Source organism: Gossypium raimondii, chromosome 11 (assembly GCF_025698545.1).
Source record: "Gossypium raimondii isolate GPD5lz chromosome 11, ASM2569854v1, whole genome shotgun sequence".
Lineage (NCBI taxonomy): Eukaryota > Viridiplantae > Streptophyta > Magnoliopsida > Malvales > Malvaceae > Gossypium > Gossypium raimondii.
Window position 1 is genome coordinate 1,783,628 of NC_068575.1, and position 18,146 is coordinate 1,801,773.

General features: G+C 27.0%; 1 protein-coding gene across 1 annotated transcript; it reads right to left on the reverse strand.

The window, feature by feature from the left end:
* Window positions 1-620: 620 nt before the first annotated feature.
* Window positions 621-3,738, reverse strand: LOC105761645 (remorin 4.2). The gene is made up of 2 exons (XM_052624402.1): window positions 2,862-3,738; window positions 621-1,173 (listed from the first exon to the last, which is right to left on the reverse strand). Exons 1-2 carry the CDS (start codon window positions 3,513-3,515, stop codon window positions 982-984), a joined length of 846 nt encoding a protein of 281 aa, XP_052480362.1. The 5' UTR covers window positions 3,516-3,738; the 3' UTR covers window positions 621-981.
* Window positions 3,739-18,146: the final 14,408 nt, after the last annotated feature.

Sequence of the window (18,146 nt, forward strand, 5' to 3'; positions counted from 1 at the left end):
CATGAGTTCGCGTATGATGGGTTCGCATCATCATGTAAGTGAACCTATGCTTAGGGAACACGTGTTAATCTAGGGTACATGTTGGCATGCATGGAGGTCTACCTAGAACGTCACATGCAAGAACTATATTATATAAATAGCAAAATTAACCTCCTTGAAGAGGACCTAAAACGTCACATGCAAGAATCACATTATATAAATAGCGAAATTAACCTCCTTGAAGAGGAGACACACAAAAACACTCATCACAAATAAAATTTTAAGAAAGAACACAATAAAATATGATATTTAGATATATTACTATTACATTCTTATTATTATACCCTTCATGGTCTATATATATGTAAAAATATTAAGTATAATTTTTTTATTATAATATTGTTTAAAACAAAAGATTAAAAAACATAAATTTTAGTGTTGGATAATTAAAAACGCGTTTAATCGTATTTTTATTTTTCTTTCGATTTAAAAGTTGGTGAAGTAAAAATACACAAAATAAGTAAAATAAAATACTAATAAAAAGTGGGGAAAGAAGAAAAGCAACATTCAACAACATTCAATTGATTAATATTTAATTTTTCATAATTAAGCTTTAAAAAAACTACAATAATTGCCACTAATTAAAGCACCAAACCAAATAAAAAGGCTGATAATTGATATATTTTCAACTGTACAACATTAAAAAAAGGGTTCCATCCCCAAATATCACCATTAACAAAATCCTCAAATATTATCCCATCACACTTCAAAACACTCAAACATGAACCCACACATACATACATGCATGTATACATAATATAGTTTTGATTTGGTGCAACTCTTGCTTGCATGCCCTCTTACGTTAAAAGGGTACCCTACAATTGAAAAGATGAAGGTACTCACATGCATACATATATATGTATGTGTATGTGTAAATATGTATGCATATATAATGGGAATTATATGAAGGGAAGATTAAAGGGTTGTTTTTTTATTTTTTATTTAAAAGAAGGAACGTTTAGCAGGTGGTCTCCCAACAGCTCTCATTAAATTGGCAATTTCAAGGATTTTTGCGACTTTGGTCCCTCTCTTGGACTCAGCTGATGCCCTTCTTTCTTCTGCTTTTCTGTGCGCTTTTGCGACGTCATTTTGCATCTTTTCTAGGGCTCTTGCTCGTTTCTCCTCTAGCTTCCTCTACATATACAAATATATAGAGAAAATAAATCCGATTCACATTTGTATATATATATGCATATTGGGACTGTTACTCAAAATCTCATTACAAAATAATAATGTAAAACAACTATGAATGAACGCATGTATATACAATGTTAATATCATATATGTATTACCAAAGTCTGTCGTGTTAAATGCATGGGCGAAACTTGGAATTGTGCAATGAAGTTGAGATAAAATTCAAAATTTTGTATAAAAATGAGTTGTATTGAATTTTTTGCTTTTGAAAGGGGTTAAATTTGCAGTTTTCATATATTAAGGAGAACAAAAGAGATGAAATTGAACAACTAATACTTTGGAGGGGTTAAAGTTGCAAAGTGCTAAAAAGAATGGTAAAGTACATTCTCAACTATGGTTTTTTTTTTCTCCTTTATAGTCATTAGACTATAAAATGTTATAGTTCATCCAACTATGTTTTTTTTGTCACCCAACAAATTTTTTTTTGGTCACCCAACTTTGAAAATTTATAAATGATCATCCAACTATTTATTTTTGTCTTTTTTGGTCATCATCTAGCTAATGTAAAAGTGAAAACACCCCAAAATCAAAGGTAATTGGATGATAAAAAGACAAAATTAAATAGTTAACCACTTTATAACTTTTTATAGTTGGGTGAACAAAAATAAATTTACTTATAGTTAAGTAACAAAAAAACATAATTAAATGACTATTAACATAATCTACGGCGAAAAGAATAACTCTTAAAGTAAAATATTAGATTCGAGCCTTATAACTAAAAATAATTCATAATTTGATAAAATAAACTCGAATTGATAAATCAAAACTAAGTTAACCATCGATTTTTCTTCTTATTTTTTATGAGAGGAAATTGTTAAATGATGTACTCTTTTAAAATTATCCACTAATAAAGTTGGAAATCTCCTAAAGTGAGGGCAAAGGAAAAAAAACCCCACTACCACCATTATCATGATCATGATATCCCACTAATAATTTAAGAAAAACAAAGCATAGGGACTTGATTAAGAATTTGACTAAAAAATCAATAGCATATGATAATTATTACATGAAGATAATTTAGTTATTAAACTACCATGAAAATTCCCAACCATGCAACTAAGAACCTTGGTCAATTGAATCATCAATTAATACTCAATAGTTTCCTCAATAAAATAATCTAGACCATATCAAATCATTACTTCGGTTAAATTCGAGATTAGTATCAATTAAAAACTTAAATTTAGAGTATTAGTGTTATAATTAAATTGTTCACCGTCTTAAGTGTGACTTGAGTTGAATCGCGTTAATTATATTACTGTTAAGTTTTATTTTTCTCTTATAATTCACTCAAAAAATAAATAAAGAAAATTCAAAAATAAGGACTTCGCCCTCTTAAAATGAAAAGATACAAGTTTGATCTCTTTATAAAGAATAAGCTTAAAATTAATATATATTAAAGTTACATTTTCATCCTAAAATTAAAAAATTCTATTAAATTTCTTCAAAATATGAACTTAAAAAAATATATAGTTGAATTCTAATCTTTCCCTTAAAACATTTTCTAGCTTAGCAAGGTTTTCTTTTTTGCTATCACATAAACTTATCATTTATTTTGAATTAGTCCTTGATAAAAGAAATTTTCATGAGAAAATATGATGAGAAAAAAAATTCTCAGTATCCAAACATACCTCAACTTTCTTCATCCAAGAACTAGCCTTTTGTACTTGTTCACTTTCCCACCCATTAATTATAGCATCTTCTCTCTTGAACCTATTATTAATCTTCGCAATCTTCGCGTTTTGCCAAGCACATATTTTCGATTCCACCTCCTCTTTCTTCACTCTCAGCACCGTGACTTCCCCATGTCCGCCGCTACTACCACCACTCCCCGCCGCCGCAGTCGCCGCCGTTTCTAACCCACCCAACCCTACCCTTCTTGGTTGATCCGATTCTCGATCGTACGGACCATTATCGGGTACTATAGCTAAAGGGTTAGTTTCCTCTTGCAGTTCATGATCTTCACCGATCCTCGTCAGCTGATTGTTATTCAAAGTATGTACGGAATCGGAATCGTTGTTTTCTATGGAAGATCCGGCGAGGACCAGAGCATTGAATTCTCGGCTCATGGTGGTGAAGTTTTCACTCGGAGCTACTTCGCTCGATGACGATGCACGGCTGCTTCCGGTTTCCCAACGACGACGGGCGTTGACGGCGGGAGGGTGTGGTGGGGTTAAAGCATGGATGTCTCTGATACGTTCACCGTCTTGATCGTCGTGATCGTGATGTTGGTCGTGGTTTGGGTCGTTTTCGCCATTGTTGACGGAGCTTTGAAGGGCTAACATAATATGCGGATAATGACTATGATTTAGCTGCGAAGAAGAAGAAGAAGAAGAATTGAGAGAGGATTTAACATGAGAATTTATAGCAACTAATTAAAGCTTTGCTTTTTATTTTTTAAATTTCTCGGGAAAATATATGAGCCACTAAATTTATATGGAGGATTCAAGAACAAAGAATCGGCTTTTGTGAAGTGAAGTAAAATAAGCCCACAAAAGAAATGATGGTACTACTCTAAGTGAGACTTCATTTAAAAAGAAAGTAGCTTTGGGATTTTGTTTATTTATTCTTAAAAAGTAAAATAAATATTTACGGGTCGGGTCGAGTCAAGTTGGGTTAATTTGATGTAAAGATATTTGAATCGGTTCTGATTAAAAAGTAGTTAAGGTATATGTTCGAAAAATGGCTTCAAATCAATTAGATTGAGAGTTGGTATGAATCTATCAAATTGATTTTTTTTTTTGAACTTTTAATTAATTTTCAATTAGACTAGTGAACTTGTGGCCCGATTTGTTCAACCATTAGTTCGTTTAAAATAATTTGTATAATGTAAAGGGATAAAGTAATATTTAATTTCTGAATTTGATAATTTTTCCTTACTCCTTGAACTTTTTTTATTCATATTATCTCAATCTTTGTCGACTTTTCTCAAATTAGCCCCTAAACTTGGGTTCTGTTAAACTATGATGATGTGGCATTTTGAAGTTGTATCACAACATCATCTATTCTTTTAAAACTATGATGTTACTCTCTTAAAGTGCTACGTCATTGCATTTTAATAAAATCTAAATTTATGGATGAAATAAGAAAAAGCTGGAAAGTTTATGACTAATGTGGATTAAAAAAGGTTCAGGAACTAAGATGAGAAAAGTTGTTAAGTTTAGAGATTAAATGTTGCTTTATCCCTAATGTATCAAATTCTTGGTTTATATAGTTATTCAAGTTCAACTTGACTCAAATATAAGCTTCAAAATTTATCAAAGTTTGTCCAATTCTTAAATAGTTAATCCAAACTTGTTTAAGTATATTCATATTTTTAATTTATTTAAAAATATGCTTTTATTAATATTTAGTACTTATAAACCCTCATGGGTAAAAATGTTTATGTAATTAATATATTTATTAAAAGTTTAAATAAAAATAATTAAAATGGTTAAATATTTAATCAAGTGTAAGCTTTTATATAATGATATAAAAGGATAAAATATTCTCATAATAATATAGTTTACTTTGTAAAAAGAATAGTTTTTTAATCATTTCTAACGAGTAAATGCTTGGTTGACTCGTGACACCAACTCAAGAAAATTTTTAAATATAACACGTAAATATTTCTTTTGATTAAATTTCTAAATTATAAACCACTCAACATATTATTATTATTTTTACATTATAGTACAATATATCCAATTTTTCATATGCTAAAAATTAATATTACGTAACGGGTTCAAGCATTGAATATTAGAGTCTAAGTCCGACCTTTATTGTAAGCAAACTTTTTTTATTTAATCTCATTTTTAAGCCGATATTATTTTTCAAATCTTCTCAAATATCAAACGAACTTTTAAGTTTCAATAAGTAATTCAACCCATTATTAAGCATTATATTTGGCGTCTTGGTTGTATCCACTAATAATAAATCAAAAAGCGAATATAAATAATTTAAAATTAAATTCATTTCTAATAACATAATTTTTTTCTAATTTATTAATAATATTTTATTTTATATACATCAAATATTAATCGTAATTATACCATTACATCTACCAACCTATGATAATAATCCAAATATATTTGGCAATAATATACCAACCTTTGATATTATGTCACAAAAAGGAAGAATAGTTGAAAAAAGAAAGTAAGATCAAAAGTACACAACAATACATGCTTCGTTATAGTAGTTTACGTCAAGGAAAAATTTTTAGAGAGTTATATTATGTATTAATTTATATTTCATAAATCGGGTTATCCATCAAGGCCCGAAGTCCCGTTCGAAATTTGGGAAGTTTATGGGCAAAAATTTGAAGTCCAAAAAATGAGTTTGGTCAAAAAAATTAGGCTCATTTAAAATATGAGTTTGGTTCGGGCGTGAACATTCAAGGCATGAGCCCGGCCCGATCCTTTTAAGTTTATAATATTTTATATTATGTTATTTTTATATATTATGTAATTTATAACACATTAAAAAAATAAACTTATACTAAATATATAATACTATTTTGACGTAAACATTGAAATAATATTAAGATGAATATATAAAAAATTTCAAATGATAAAATTATTAATATTAAAATACTATAATATAAATATTTTTAAATATATATAATATGGACAGACCTGAAATAGATTTGTGTTAGTTATTTGCAAATATGGGTGAGTTTGGAAAAAAATTTAAACTCATATTTCAGGCCGGGCTTAGACAAGTATAAAGTATGTAAATATAATGCTTATACTCGATCCGACTTGATTCATGAGTACCTCTAATATGTATTTCTTATTATTTTTCAAATTATTATTTTATTAAAAGAAATTCATCAACACAATTTATATATATTTATACTACAAAATGGTTCGTTCCGTGTCTCTTGATTCTATGACACTAATTCAATAATAAAAATATCTACATTCTTTTACATCTTACAAGCTGTAACGATATCAATTGAGTTAAAATTTAATCGACAAAAAATACCATTACACGTATTGTTAATTAAGCGGTTGATAAAATTCAACCAATGAAAATTAGTTGATCTACTAATTATGCCTATGAAAAGAATCTCCTCATGGGTAAATTTTCAGTTTTTTTAATTTAAGTTTAAATATATTTTAATTATTAGTGTAATTATGCTTTATAATATTAGTTTCGATTATTTATTTGGATGTAAATGTTTAAAAATTAGTTTTATTATTACTAATATTTAACAAATTTATAATAAAAAATTAAATTTGATTAAAAGCCTTTCATTAAATATAATTATTTGATGATAAATAAATAAAAAGTTACACTAAATGATTTTACTTTTATTTTCAAAACACAAATTATTACATTTTTAATTTCGTACATGTTAAAATGTTAATGAAATTATTTGACAAAATAAAACATAATTTATGTTGACCTTTTATTACATAAAATATAAAATAAAAATAAAAAATTTCATATTTAGCAAACTTTACATGCTTATGGTAAATATTTTAATATATATATATATTTTAAAAATTGTTTGTGAAATAAAAATAATAATCATGTACGAAATATTAATCCTTAAAATTAACCATTCAATTTGTTAAATTATTTTATTTTAAAATATATATAATGGAATGATTATAACGAATTCTATTTTTTTAATTTAAAATTATATTTAACATATTTTATACATATATATATATATAATTTTAAACATTTATATATTAAAATATTCAGTATTTTAATTTCTTTTAAATATCATGTAATTACTGAGTTTAATTAAACATTAATCCAGTGTCGGCAAAAGAGATTTGACGAGGAGCCCACCAACAGTAGGTAAAGGCGTGTGGACCATTGATGAATATACACACGCGTCACACGTAGTAATCTAATTAGTATTTCATTTCCACGTGCCGTTTATCCATAGGGTCAAGGTCCCAACAGATAAGCTATTTATGTGTTGCCGCCATGCAATCACTGACGATATATTTATCAGACGGGCGCCACGTGTACGACCTAAACTAATTATTTTTATAAAATATATTTTTTAGGTTTTCAAGATGCCCACGTCTCACGTGACACAACTAAGCTTATCTTATCCTCTAATAATAAAACTTTAAAATTTTAATTATGCAAAATTATTAATTTTATAATATTTATTTTAAATTTAATTTTTAACATATGTTTTCAAAACATGTTAAAATTTTACTAAAAATGAAATAAATTAAAATAACGATAATAATTAATAATTATATTAAAAATACATTAATAAATTAAAGTAAATCCATACATTAAGAAATTAATAATTTTTTAATATGGTGGGTCAAATTTGTGCAATGAAATAGAATGTTAGATTCTTAAATAATTATACATAATGTTGGGTTTTTTTTATTTTTATTTATTTTTGATGTAATGGAAGTGTTAATTTTGTTTTATTGAAGTGGAATATGACAAGCCTCCACTATTTATGTGACCCAAAAGTGCTTAACTTTATTTAATTTATTATTATTATTTTAGGAAGTGTTTAACTTTATTTATACTTTGTGACTATTGGTCCAACATATCATACTTGAAGTTTTATATTTTCTTTTTAACTCATTTTTTCTAACTTGATTTTTGAAAAAGAATATTTAATTTAAATGGGTCTATTTTGATTTGGTTAATCTAATATCAAAACTTATAATAAAATTATTTAAAAATTAAAATTTTATATAATACTTTTACCATTATGATCATATTTGTTTTTTAACACCATACTTAAAACTAACCATAATTTTTCTCAACTTATAAATAGGAAGATAATATATTTCAATTCGAAAACATTAATTTTACATTTATTAGAAAATTAAAAAATTTCATTTATGGTTCACATCTCATCAATTTAAAAAATTTGAAAAAATAATAAAGTAAAAGTTGATTTTTGAAGAAACTTATACTTTTGAACCAATTTAAAGGGATTCGACCTCCTACTTATCTCATAAAATACAAAATCAAATAAATAAAATAATTACAATGAAATGGATTCAAGTGATTAATTTAATTTTATAAAAATTAATTAATTTAATATATATATATTTCAAACATGATACACAGTTAATTAATATTTTCAGAAAATTAAACTTAGAAGCAACTTTGATTAATTAATTAAATAATTAATACTTTAAGCAAACACTCATTTTCATATGATATCGAAATAAAGAAAAAAACAGATGAAAGTAACGTTTTGGAGTGAGTACACCGTTCCCTGTTCTCAAAGTAATTCCCCATAATAATAAATGTAATCGTAAATTTGGCATATATTTTTTTTATTTTTATTTCTAAAAATTTAATTTTTTTACTTTTGAATTTTAAATTCAAATCAAGCAGTTAACACTGTTAAATTTATTTTATTATAATATCATTTTTTTATTACATTGTATTATAAAAAGCCTCATAATCTAAAATCTGACCTGAAATCTAACCCGTAACGAGGTGAACATGATAGAATGCCTCATGAGGCAAACATGTAAATACTCCTCGCAACCTCGAAAGGTGGGACACACGAACACGTATGATGATATTTGGGTGTAAATTCTAAGGTGAGATGTGTCGTCTTGAGTTATATCCATGGCACCTAACTACCTCTAGTATGTCACATCAAGTGAACCGTGTTTTATAAATAAGGAAGAATCACTCCCTAGAGGAGGTAGAGAAAACAAGCCTCAACACATTGCTACAAATTAAGTTTTTTTTTTTAAATGTTGTACTAATAAATTTAATAAAAAAATTTAACGGTATTAACTAGTAGACATAAAATTAATCTTATTATATAGTATGAATAAATAAAATAATAATATTTTATTATAGCATACAGAATATCAATAAAAGATAGTTGTTAAATGTGAGATATTTTAAAATATTATCTTGAAGAAAAAGAAGTAGAATGTAAAGCAAATGTCATTTCATTTTGATGAAATGAATTACCAATGAGAGAGTATTCAAAATTACAACTTTCATTGACCAATTAAAGGTCTAATTAATTGAATCTTTTCGTGCTAAAATCCAAATTAATCTCTTCATATTGAAAGGTTTAATGGTATAATTGTAAAATGCATATATATAATATCATAAAGGTAGAAAGGTCCACCAATCATTTAAAAATAGCACTTTAACTTTTGTATAAAGAATAATAAACAATCGGATGATGATCGAATCAATCAAGTCATTAATTTATTGATTCAATTAATTTTTTAAAATTTTAAAAATAAATAATATATTAAAATATAAAAAATGATTTAATCGGCTCATATCAATTCTCAATCCAACCATTTCACTACCATAATTTGAATTGATACCTCATCTAATTCCCAATCTGTCTGATCGTTTGGTCCAATTCAAACATCATTGATTATATATGTGAATACAATTAAAATAATAAATAATATAATTGTGAATAAATATGAACAAAAACAAATTATTATTATTATTATTATTATTATTATTATTATTATTATTATTATTATTATTATGTACGAGCATATTAATAATTAGAATATATTCAAATTTAAATTATTATTATTATACATGAATAACTTTATTCCTCACTATTGGAATATACTTTATTCACCATTGATCTACAGTTTGTAAAATCAAATGAATCATACTTATCAAAGCTAAGGACAAACTGGCCAAGCAACTAGCTTGCAGAGCTTTAATGACTTCCAAGCTATCCCTGTGTATCAACACATTCTCGTACCCCTTCTCTGAATAATGGCCAAACCATCAAGAATCCCTCAAAGTTCAGCATAAAAAATAGAACAACTCTCCAAATTGTGGTTATATCCAAGGATCGATTCTCCATTTTGTTTACATATACCCCCTAGCAACAACAAAACCTATTTCCATCCTAACAGCCCCGTCGGTATATAGATGCATCCAATTTCCTACCAAAGGAAGCTCAGAATCCATACCGAGATGTCTAGACAGGTTACTCTTATAGGCTAAATTGTACTGTTTTGCCCAGTTTACAGAAATCTAAATAGTTTTCGTAAAACTCCATGTTATTCCTTGAAAGATTAAAAAAGGTTCCTAGTTTTTCATATACATCAAATTATTAAACCAAAGGATCCCCACACTTGGCACCTGTAACGACCTAAAAAGTGCAGGCATTGGAAAGTGAATTATCGGGCCTTCGTTTTAGTACGGGTTCGTAAATATTTATTAAAGATATTTACAAAGTTAGTTGTGTGATCAATTAGGTTTTGGTTAGGTGAATTTGACTTAATTATGAGTAATTATGAAAAAGAATTAAATTGCAATAGAGATAAAAGTTTAATTATAGATTAAAGAAAGTTAAAGGACCAAATAGGTAATTATGCCATCAGCCTAAATTGAGGCGGCATAACAAAAGAAATATCTAAGATATTTTTAATTAATAAGTATGTTGTTTTATTATATTATTATAATATTATATTATTATATATATAAAGCAAATGAAAGAAAGAAAGAAACAGAACATTAAGCATGAACGAAACAGAGAAGAAACAGGGAGAAAGAAAGAAAGAAAAAGAAAAAGGAAATTTAGGGTTTCAAGGTTCAAAGTTAATTTTGTAAGTCAATTTAATCCATTTTTCTTAGTTTTGATGTTTTGGAATCTTAGAATAAAGTATTATTGGATTTATGTTGAAATTTTGTAAGATATTATATTTTTTTAGACATGGTTCATGTTGGGAAAGATGATGAATTAGGGTTAAATTGATTTAATTTCAACTTAGAAGTTAGTAAAGGATTTAATTGTAAAATAAAGTGTAAATTTTGAATAGTAGGGACTAAATTGAAAGAATCTCGAAATTCGGGATTTATGTGAAATTGAATAATTAAAATGAGTTTATAGTAAGAATTAAGAGAGAATATGGAGTTAGATTGGGGAAATAAAATTAGTATTGATAAGGGATGAAATTAGAATTTAGGTAAAGTTTAGGTATAAATGGAAATATTTTGATGAAATCGTGTATTAATAATTTTTAATTGTTTAATTACGTAGCTAATGTCGTGCAAGAGTCATTGTCCAAGCAAGGAAAGGAAAATGTGGACAAGAAGTGACTCGACAGAAATTTCGGTTAGTATTACCATAATTCGAATTTAATTATTAATTGTTAAAATTTAAATTAATATACATGATAAGCAAATTGAGGTAAGTATCATGATTGAATTGAATGATAAATACGTATTGGTATTGAATTTATTAATAACGATTGTTGAATTTTGAATAATATGTTTAAGTAAATAAAATAAGGTGAATATTGATATTGAATTAAATGATATTGAATGTATGTGAATTGTATGTGAATTACTAGTGATATGATATGAATTAAAAGAATTAATGTGGTATTGAAATGCATTTTGGATTGAAAAATTGATTTAAATTTTGAACATGAAAATTGTGAATTGAGTGAAATTGAAATGTGATTATTGAATAGAAATTGAAATGATTTGAATTGAATTATTGAACTATTGTGGTATTGAATTGGAATATTGAAAAATTACTAAAGTAATGAATTACTGCAATACTGTAAAACTGATTGAAATAAGGAATTATAATTGATACTGAACTAAGATGGAAATTATACTGAAAAGTGAATTAAATACCCTATTAACTAGTCGGGCTAGTCGGATATAGTTGGCATGCTATAGGATATGGAAGAGTACGGGTTTTTGCCGGCTTACTGATCAGACATTTATATGCCGACTACTATAACTGTTACCGGTTCGACATTTTGTGTGTCAAATACTGTTATCGTTACTGTTATAGATTCAGCACTTTGTGTGTTGAATACTATTTACATTCTTATTCATTACTATTCTTTATTCTTGCTCGATTCTTGATTCTTTGTTTAGGTGTTGTGTACCGTTAAGGTACAATGTGTAGTACTAGTGTGTTTGGTTGGATCCGTGTATCCGCCAAAGTCCGAGTTAAGTTAATAGGGGTAAATGAACAATTTTGATAATATAAATTGTATTGAATGATCTTGAAAATGAATTGAAATGAGATATTAAATTGAGATATAGAAATGAAATGCATGAACCCTGGGTTCAAAAAATAGATAATGATATAGTTCATGAAATGTTTTGGTAGCATGAGATGATGAAAAAATCTAAGTGACGAAAAGCAAATTGAAATAACTATTGTTGAAAAATGAGAAGTGAAAATAAAATGATTTGAAATAGTGAAATAATATGTGAATTTAATTGAATACAAGTTATTGAAATTTATTTATGGATTTAATGTATAAATTGAGTGTTAAAGCTATTATAAGTGTAAATTGATTATAAATCAACGCATCGAATTGAAAGATAATTATTATTATTGTTGTTGTTGAAACAAGTTGATTTAATGTATTAAATGTTTATTGAAAGATTATTAGCATAAATTAAATATGCATATTTATTTGTATAATGTTATAAATTTGAATTATGGTAATATCACTGAGTATATCTATACTCGGAGTACGGTTGTTTCCGTGCGTAGGTTTATAGAAAATCAGTGTTCGGTCCAGCATCCAGAGCAATCCCGACCTGAGATAAATTTTAGTGATGTATCTTTGTTTTGATAATATGGCATGTACTTAGGTGATGTATAGGTGAAGTATAAGAGTTTTGTGATTATGGTTGTAGAATGATGTTTAAATTGGTTATAAATATGAAATGGAACTAATATGACATATTTGATACAAGTATGAGATGATAATAACCCGATTCACTTTTGAAACGAAATTTGGTCCTTCAGAGTCCAATAAATGGGCTTAATGATTAAAGCATGTTATGTCTGTTATTTACCTGTGAAATGCTCGTAAATTGACCAATATGTTCTATAATGCCTCATAGCCCTGTTCTGGCGACGGTTTGGGGTTAGGGGAAGTTACAACACTCACACTAAAAAACACAAATTAGTCTCCATCCAACCTAGAAAACTTTGAAAAAGAACCGGGCCAACCATTTACATTTAGCTCAAAATTTTTAAAAAATATATACATTTTATTAATAAATAAATAAAAATTATTGCCATTGACCTATAAACCAACATCATTAAACTAAACTAAGATTTCTGAACTTCCTTTTCACCTAATTCACTTCTTTGATTAAGAAACTTAGATATTTATCCCTTTAAAATTATAATAAATATTAAAATATCAAAAGATTATAGTGGGATTTGTAAGGTATAGCATAATATGATTCCATTATTTGACTACTTTACAAATATCATGATAATAAAAATAAATTATAAAGCTTATCAGTTTATGATCTTCTACACTTCTCTTTTATATCAACTAATCATTTTCTCTCTCATTCAATTACAGATAAGTTGTCTATTCGTCGAGTGGGTTGCTTGATTCAATTTAGATCGGGTGTGGATAAAATTTTTTGTTCTTGATTAAATTCGGTCTAATTGAATTTAGATTAAATAATTTTAAAATTATTTATAATTAAATTTATTAGATAATTAAGTAAATATTGACTTCAATTAATATATTTTTGTTATCTTATTTTTTTAATAATAACATTTGCTTTTTGGATGGATTAGATCAAGCTGCGTTCGAGCATGAGTTTGAAAAAAATTTTAAATTAAGCCTCAATCTAGCACGAGACATGGACACTTATAATTACATATAAAATAACAAAAAAATGTATATTTGACGTAATAATAACATATATAAATCTATACATTCTTAAGGCATAATATGATATTTGATATTTGAACTTGACATTTTTTTATTTGGCAGCCAAACGTTTTTTTGGTTAAATTGGTATTTGAACTTGATAATTTTTCTAATTTGGTACTGAATTTGATTTTTTCTAATTTGGTACTTAAGCTTTTTAGCTTCAATTTTGTACCTAAACTTGTTAAACATTATATAAATCACCCCAAAGCGCTAACAATGTTAATAAAAATCGTGTTATGCTATAGAAATATCATTAGTATTAGAGGTAATTTGTGTTAAAAATTATCGTTCAACTATGCTTAACAAATTAATATTGAATAAGAAAATAATAATTTTGAAAATCCAAAATAAAAAAATAATTATTTTAAATTAATAGAATGAAATAAATAAATAAAACTAAAAGTAACTGGACGTTTAAAATAAAAAGGAAATATTATGTCAGCTGCTACATGTTGACTATGCATAGAGTGTTTTTGTTATCTCATAAAAAATAACATTGCTAATATATATTGAAGTAATTTGTATAACTTTTGACAACTTAAGATGCCAAATCTCACAAAAATAAAAGATTAGGTGCCAAATTAGGAAAAATAATCGAATCCATGTGTCAAATTGGACCCAAAAAAGGATGAAGTACCAAATCAAGAAAAAATTGTCAAGTTCAATGACACAAACTAGGAAAAAGTGTCAAGTTTAAGTATCAAATTAGACATTAAAAAAATCTAGATACCAAATTAGGAAAAAAATATGAAATTCAGATACCAAATGTTATATTAATCCAAAACTTAATGAGGTGATATTATTTGGTTACTAATAATGTATTTGTATTAAATATAAACATATATGTAAAGTTAGACCAAATAAAATTATTTATGGTAGACGATTGAGTCTTAGTTCAGTTGGTATTGGTATTGTTGCCAGTGCAAGAGGACATGAGTTCGAATGCACTGAAGCACATTATCCCCTTATTTTAATTTTTAATAGTCTATATCTGTAATATCTCGAAAATTACTACTGTAATACCACGAAAATTATTACAGTAAGAAAGTAGGTATCCTTAATATAGTAAAATAAATAAATAAAGTGACAAAAAGGGAAATTTTGAGTTATGGCAACATTGGGAAGTATATTATGATATATTAATTCAAGAAAGGATTAAATCGCAAAAGTGAGAAAAGTTTTGTTGATTAAGAGTAAATATTCAGAATTTGAGGGGGTAAAGTGTAAATATGAAAAAGTTGAAGGTCCAATGGTGCAAATATTTTAAGGGTGGAATAATCTAGAAACTAAGGAAAATGGATGAATTAGGACCAAATTGAAAAGGTGAAGAATTTTGAGGGACTAAATTGTAATTTTACCAAATTAAGTGATGACTCAAGGATGAAATTTTTAAAGATTATAAAGGGCAAAATGGTCAATTAGAAGAGAGAGAAATCTAGAAGGCAATGATGATGTTGGAGATATTTTAGATTAAATAAATAAATAAATATTAATTTATTAATATTTTAATTTGATTTTTAAATAATATTTTATTATTTTATTTAGTATATATATAAGAAAAGGAAGATGAAGAATCACCATCCCACCACTTTTTCCAATGCACCAACGTGAGAAGAAGAGAGAAAGAAAGAAAGAAAGTTTTGCTTTCTTTACAAATTGGTCCTTCCACCAAAAATTCACCATTTTCACCTAGCAATCAAAAGAATTTCCATATCCATTAAGAGAGAAAGATAACAAGGAGACTATGGGGAGATAGAATATCAAGTTAGATTCTAGAAATAGAAGCTGGAGGAGAGAGAAAATCAAGTTAAAGGTTGAAACTAATAGGACAAGGTAAGAACATCAAGATTTCAATATATTTTTAAGTTTGATATTATTGAAAAAGCATAGAAATGATGTTATAATAGAGTTTTCTTATATAAGGTCTTATGTTCTTGATATATTAGTGAAGGAAATAAGTGAAAGTGATGAGAAATATTATAGAGAAAGGGAATAAGGGAGTTACAAACTTAGTAATCAACATCTTGCACTAAAACAGTTTTAGATAGCAGCAGTAGGTTAACTTTGAAAAATCACCATAAATTGTGAAGATCGAATTAGAGGATGAACAAAATATGAAATTAAAGCTTATTGAGTATATTTTCTCATAGAAGAAAAGGTGTAAGTAATGAAATTGTAAATCATGAGATATAATAAATTTTGTGAGACAATGTCAGAATGAATTCGGGTTCCCCTGTTCTGACTTTGGAAAATCATCAAAAATTTGAGAAAAATAATTATGGGCTTAAATTTATATGTTTAAATCCTTAATGAGTATATTTTCAATAGAAACATACAGTAACATCATCCGAATCCCGTATGAGGGGATAATTATTTTTTAGTGAAAAAGGGTCGAAACTGTCAGACAACAGAACTTGGATGACTTTAAAGAATAAACTGCACTTATTGGCTAAACCATAAATTCTGAAAATTTTATGGTAAGAATATATGTGAGTCTAGTTTCATATAAATTTAGCGGATCTTAATTTGGAGTTTTGTAGCTCAAGATATAAATAATTTAGTGACTATGTCTCAAGTGGACAGCTTTGAATGAACATATAAATAAATAGTGAAATTATAGATAATGTTACATATAAGTAGACCTGTCCATGGGCCGGGCGGCCCGGCCCGACAACCCACCCAAAATATGGGAGGGTTCGAGTAAGAATATAGGCTAGAAATATGAGCTTGGGTAAAAAAACTAGGCCCGTTTAAAAAACGGGCCGGGCCTCGGGCACTACTTTTTTGGCCCGGGCCCGGCCCGAATATAATAAATATATTTTTTATTTTTATTTTTTAATTTTAAAATACTTTTAAAATACTTTTATTTTTATTTTTTATTTTTAAAATAATTTTTTAATGTTTATTAAAAATGGGCCGAGCCGGGTCAGGATCGGGGTTATGATATTTTTCTCGGGCCGGGCCTGGGTAAAATTTTGGGCCGGGCCGGGCCAGGGCCTAGGAGGCGGGCCAAAATTTTTTTCCGGGCCGGGCCGGTCTACATATAAGCATGTTATATATATTAAGAATGTGGAATGGAGAGGAGGTGGAGGAAAAATATATGATTATTCAACTTGCATGAGTTTTCATTAAAAATGATTAATTTGCATGTTTTAGGTTTAGGGACTAAATTGAATAAAAATGAAATTTTAAGGGTAAATTTGTAAAAATGTCAAAAAGTGACCAAATTGCATGAAATGAATTGTCTTATCATTTAAATTAATAAATTGAATAAAATATTAATTTAGATGAAGATTTGGTGGAAATTGATGAAAATAAAAAATTACCAAAATGTCCACAATTTTGGTATTTACGTAATTTAGCCTAGTAAGTTTGTATGAACTATATTCTTTATAATTTTAATTAAAGTGAATGTTATTTGGTTATGAATATTATATAAATATGTGTTTTATTATTGGAATTGAATTATTATTGGTAATATGTATAATTATTAGATGCATTGAAATGATTATTGGAAGCTCGATTGGGTTAGAAGCTTATCGGAGATATATCACACTATCCATTGGTTCTATCGATAATTTTGGATGATTTGATTCTGGTTATAATGACATATATAAGTTAAATTCGCCAACGTTAGCTCATTAATGTTTTGATTTTGATTGGTTATAAATATGAATGCTTGATGAAATGAAATGTTTGTAAATTAATTTGTAAACTCCGGTAATGCTCTATAACCCCATTCTGGTGATGGATACGGGTTAGGGGTGTTACAATATCTTTATAATATTTAAAGGGTTAAATTAAATTTTCATAATTTTAGGGGGTTAAAGTGTAATTTTACCTTTACCAATTTAAAATTTTAAAATTTTAAAATTTTCTAATTTTTTAAAGGGCCAAAACAGTAATTTTTCATTTTAGGGGAGCTGAGCCGTGGCCAGCCTCCTGAATTCACCTCTAGAGCTATAAATAGTTGTAGATATTGTATTAAAAAAAGTAAAAAACTAGAAATCGTGATACTATATCCATATGAAAATGAGAAAAAAAAAACATACTGAATTGGAGTTTATGTTGGATTAGTTTATTATATAAAATTGTTACACAAAAAGCCCAAATATTTCTACCCAACAATATGTAAATCATTTATTTTATATATTTTTAGCCCATTCAATTTTGACCCAATTTAAATACCCATTTAAATTTCTAAATTGTTTTGCATCAGTAAGCCCTTTAATTCCCTTTTGTTTACTTTTTAAATCTCAA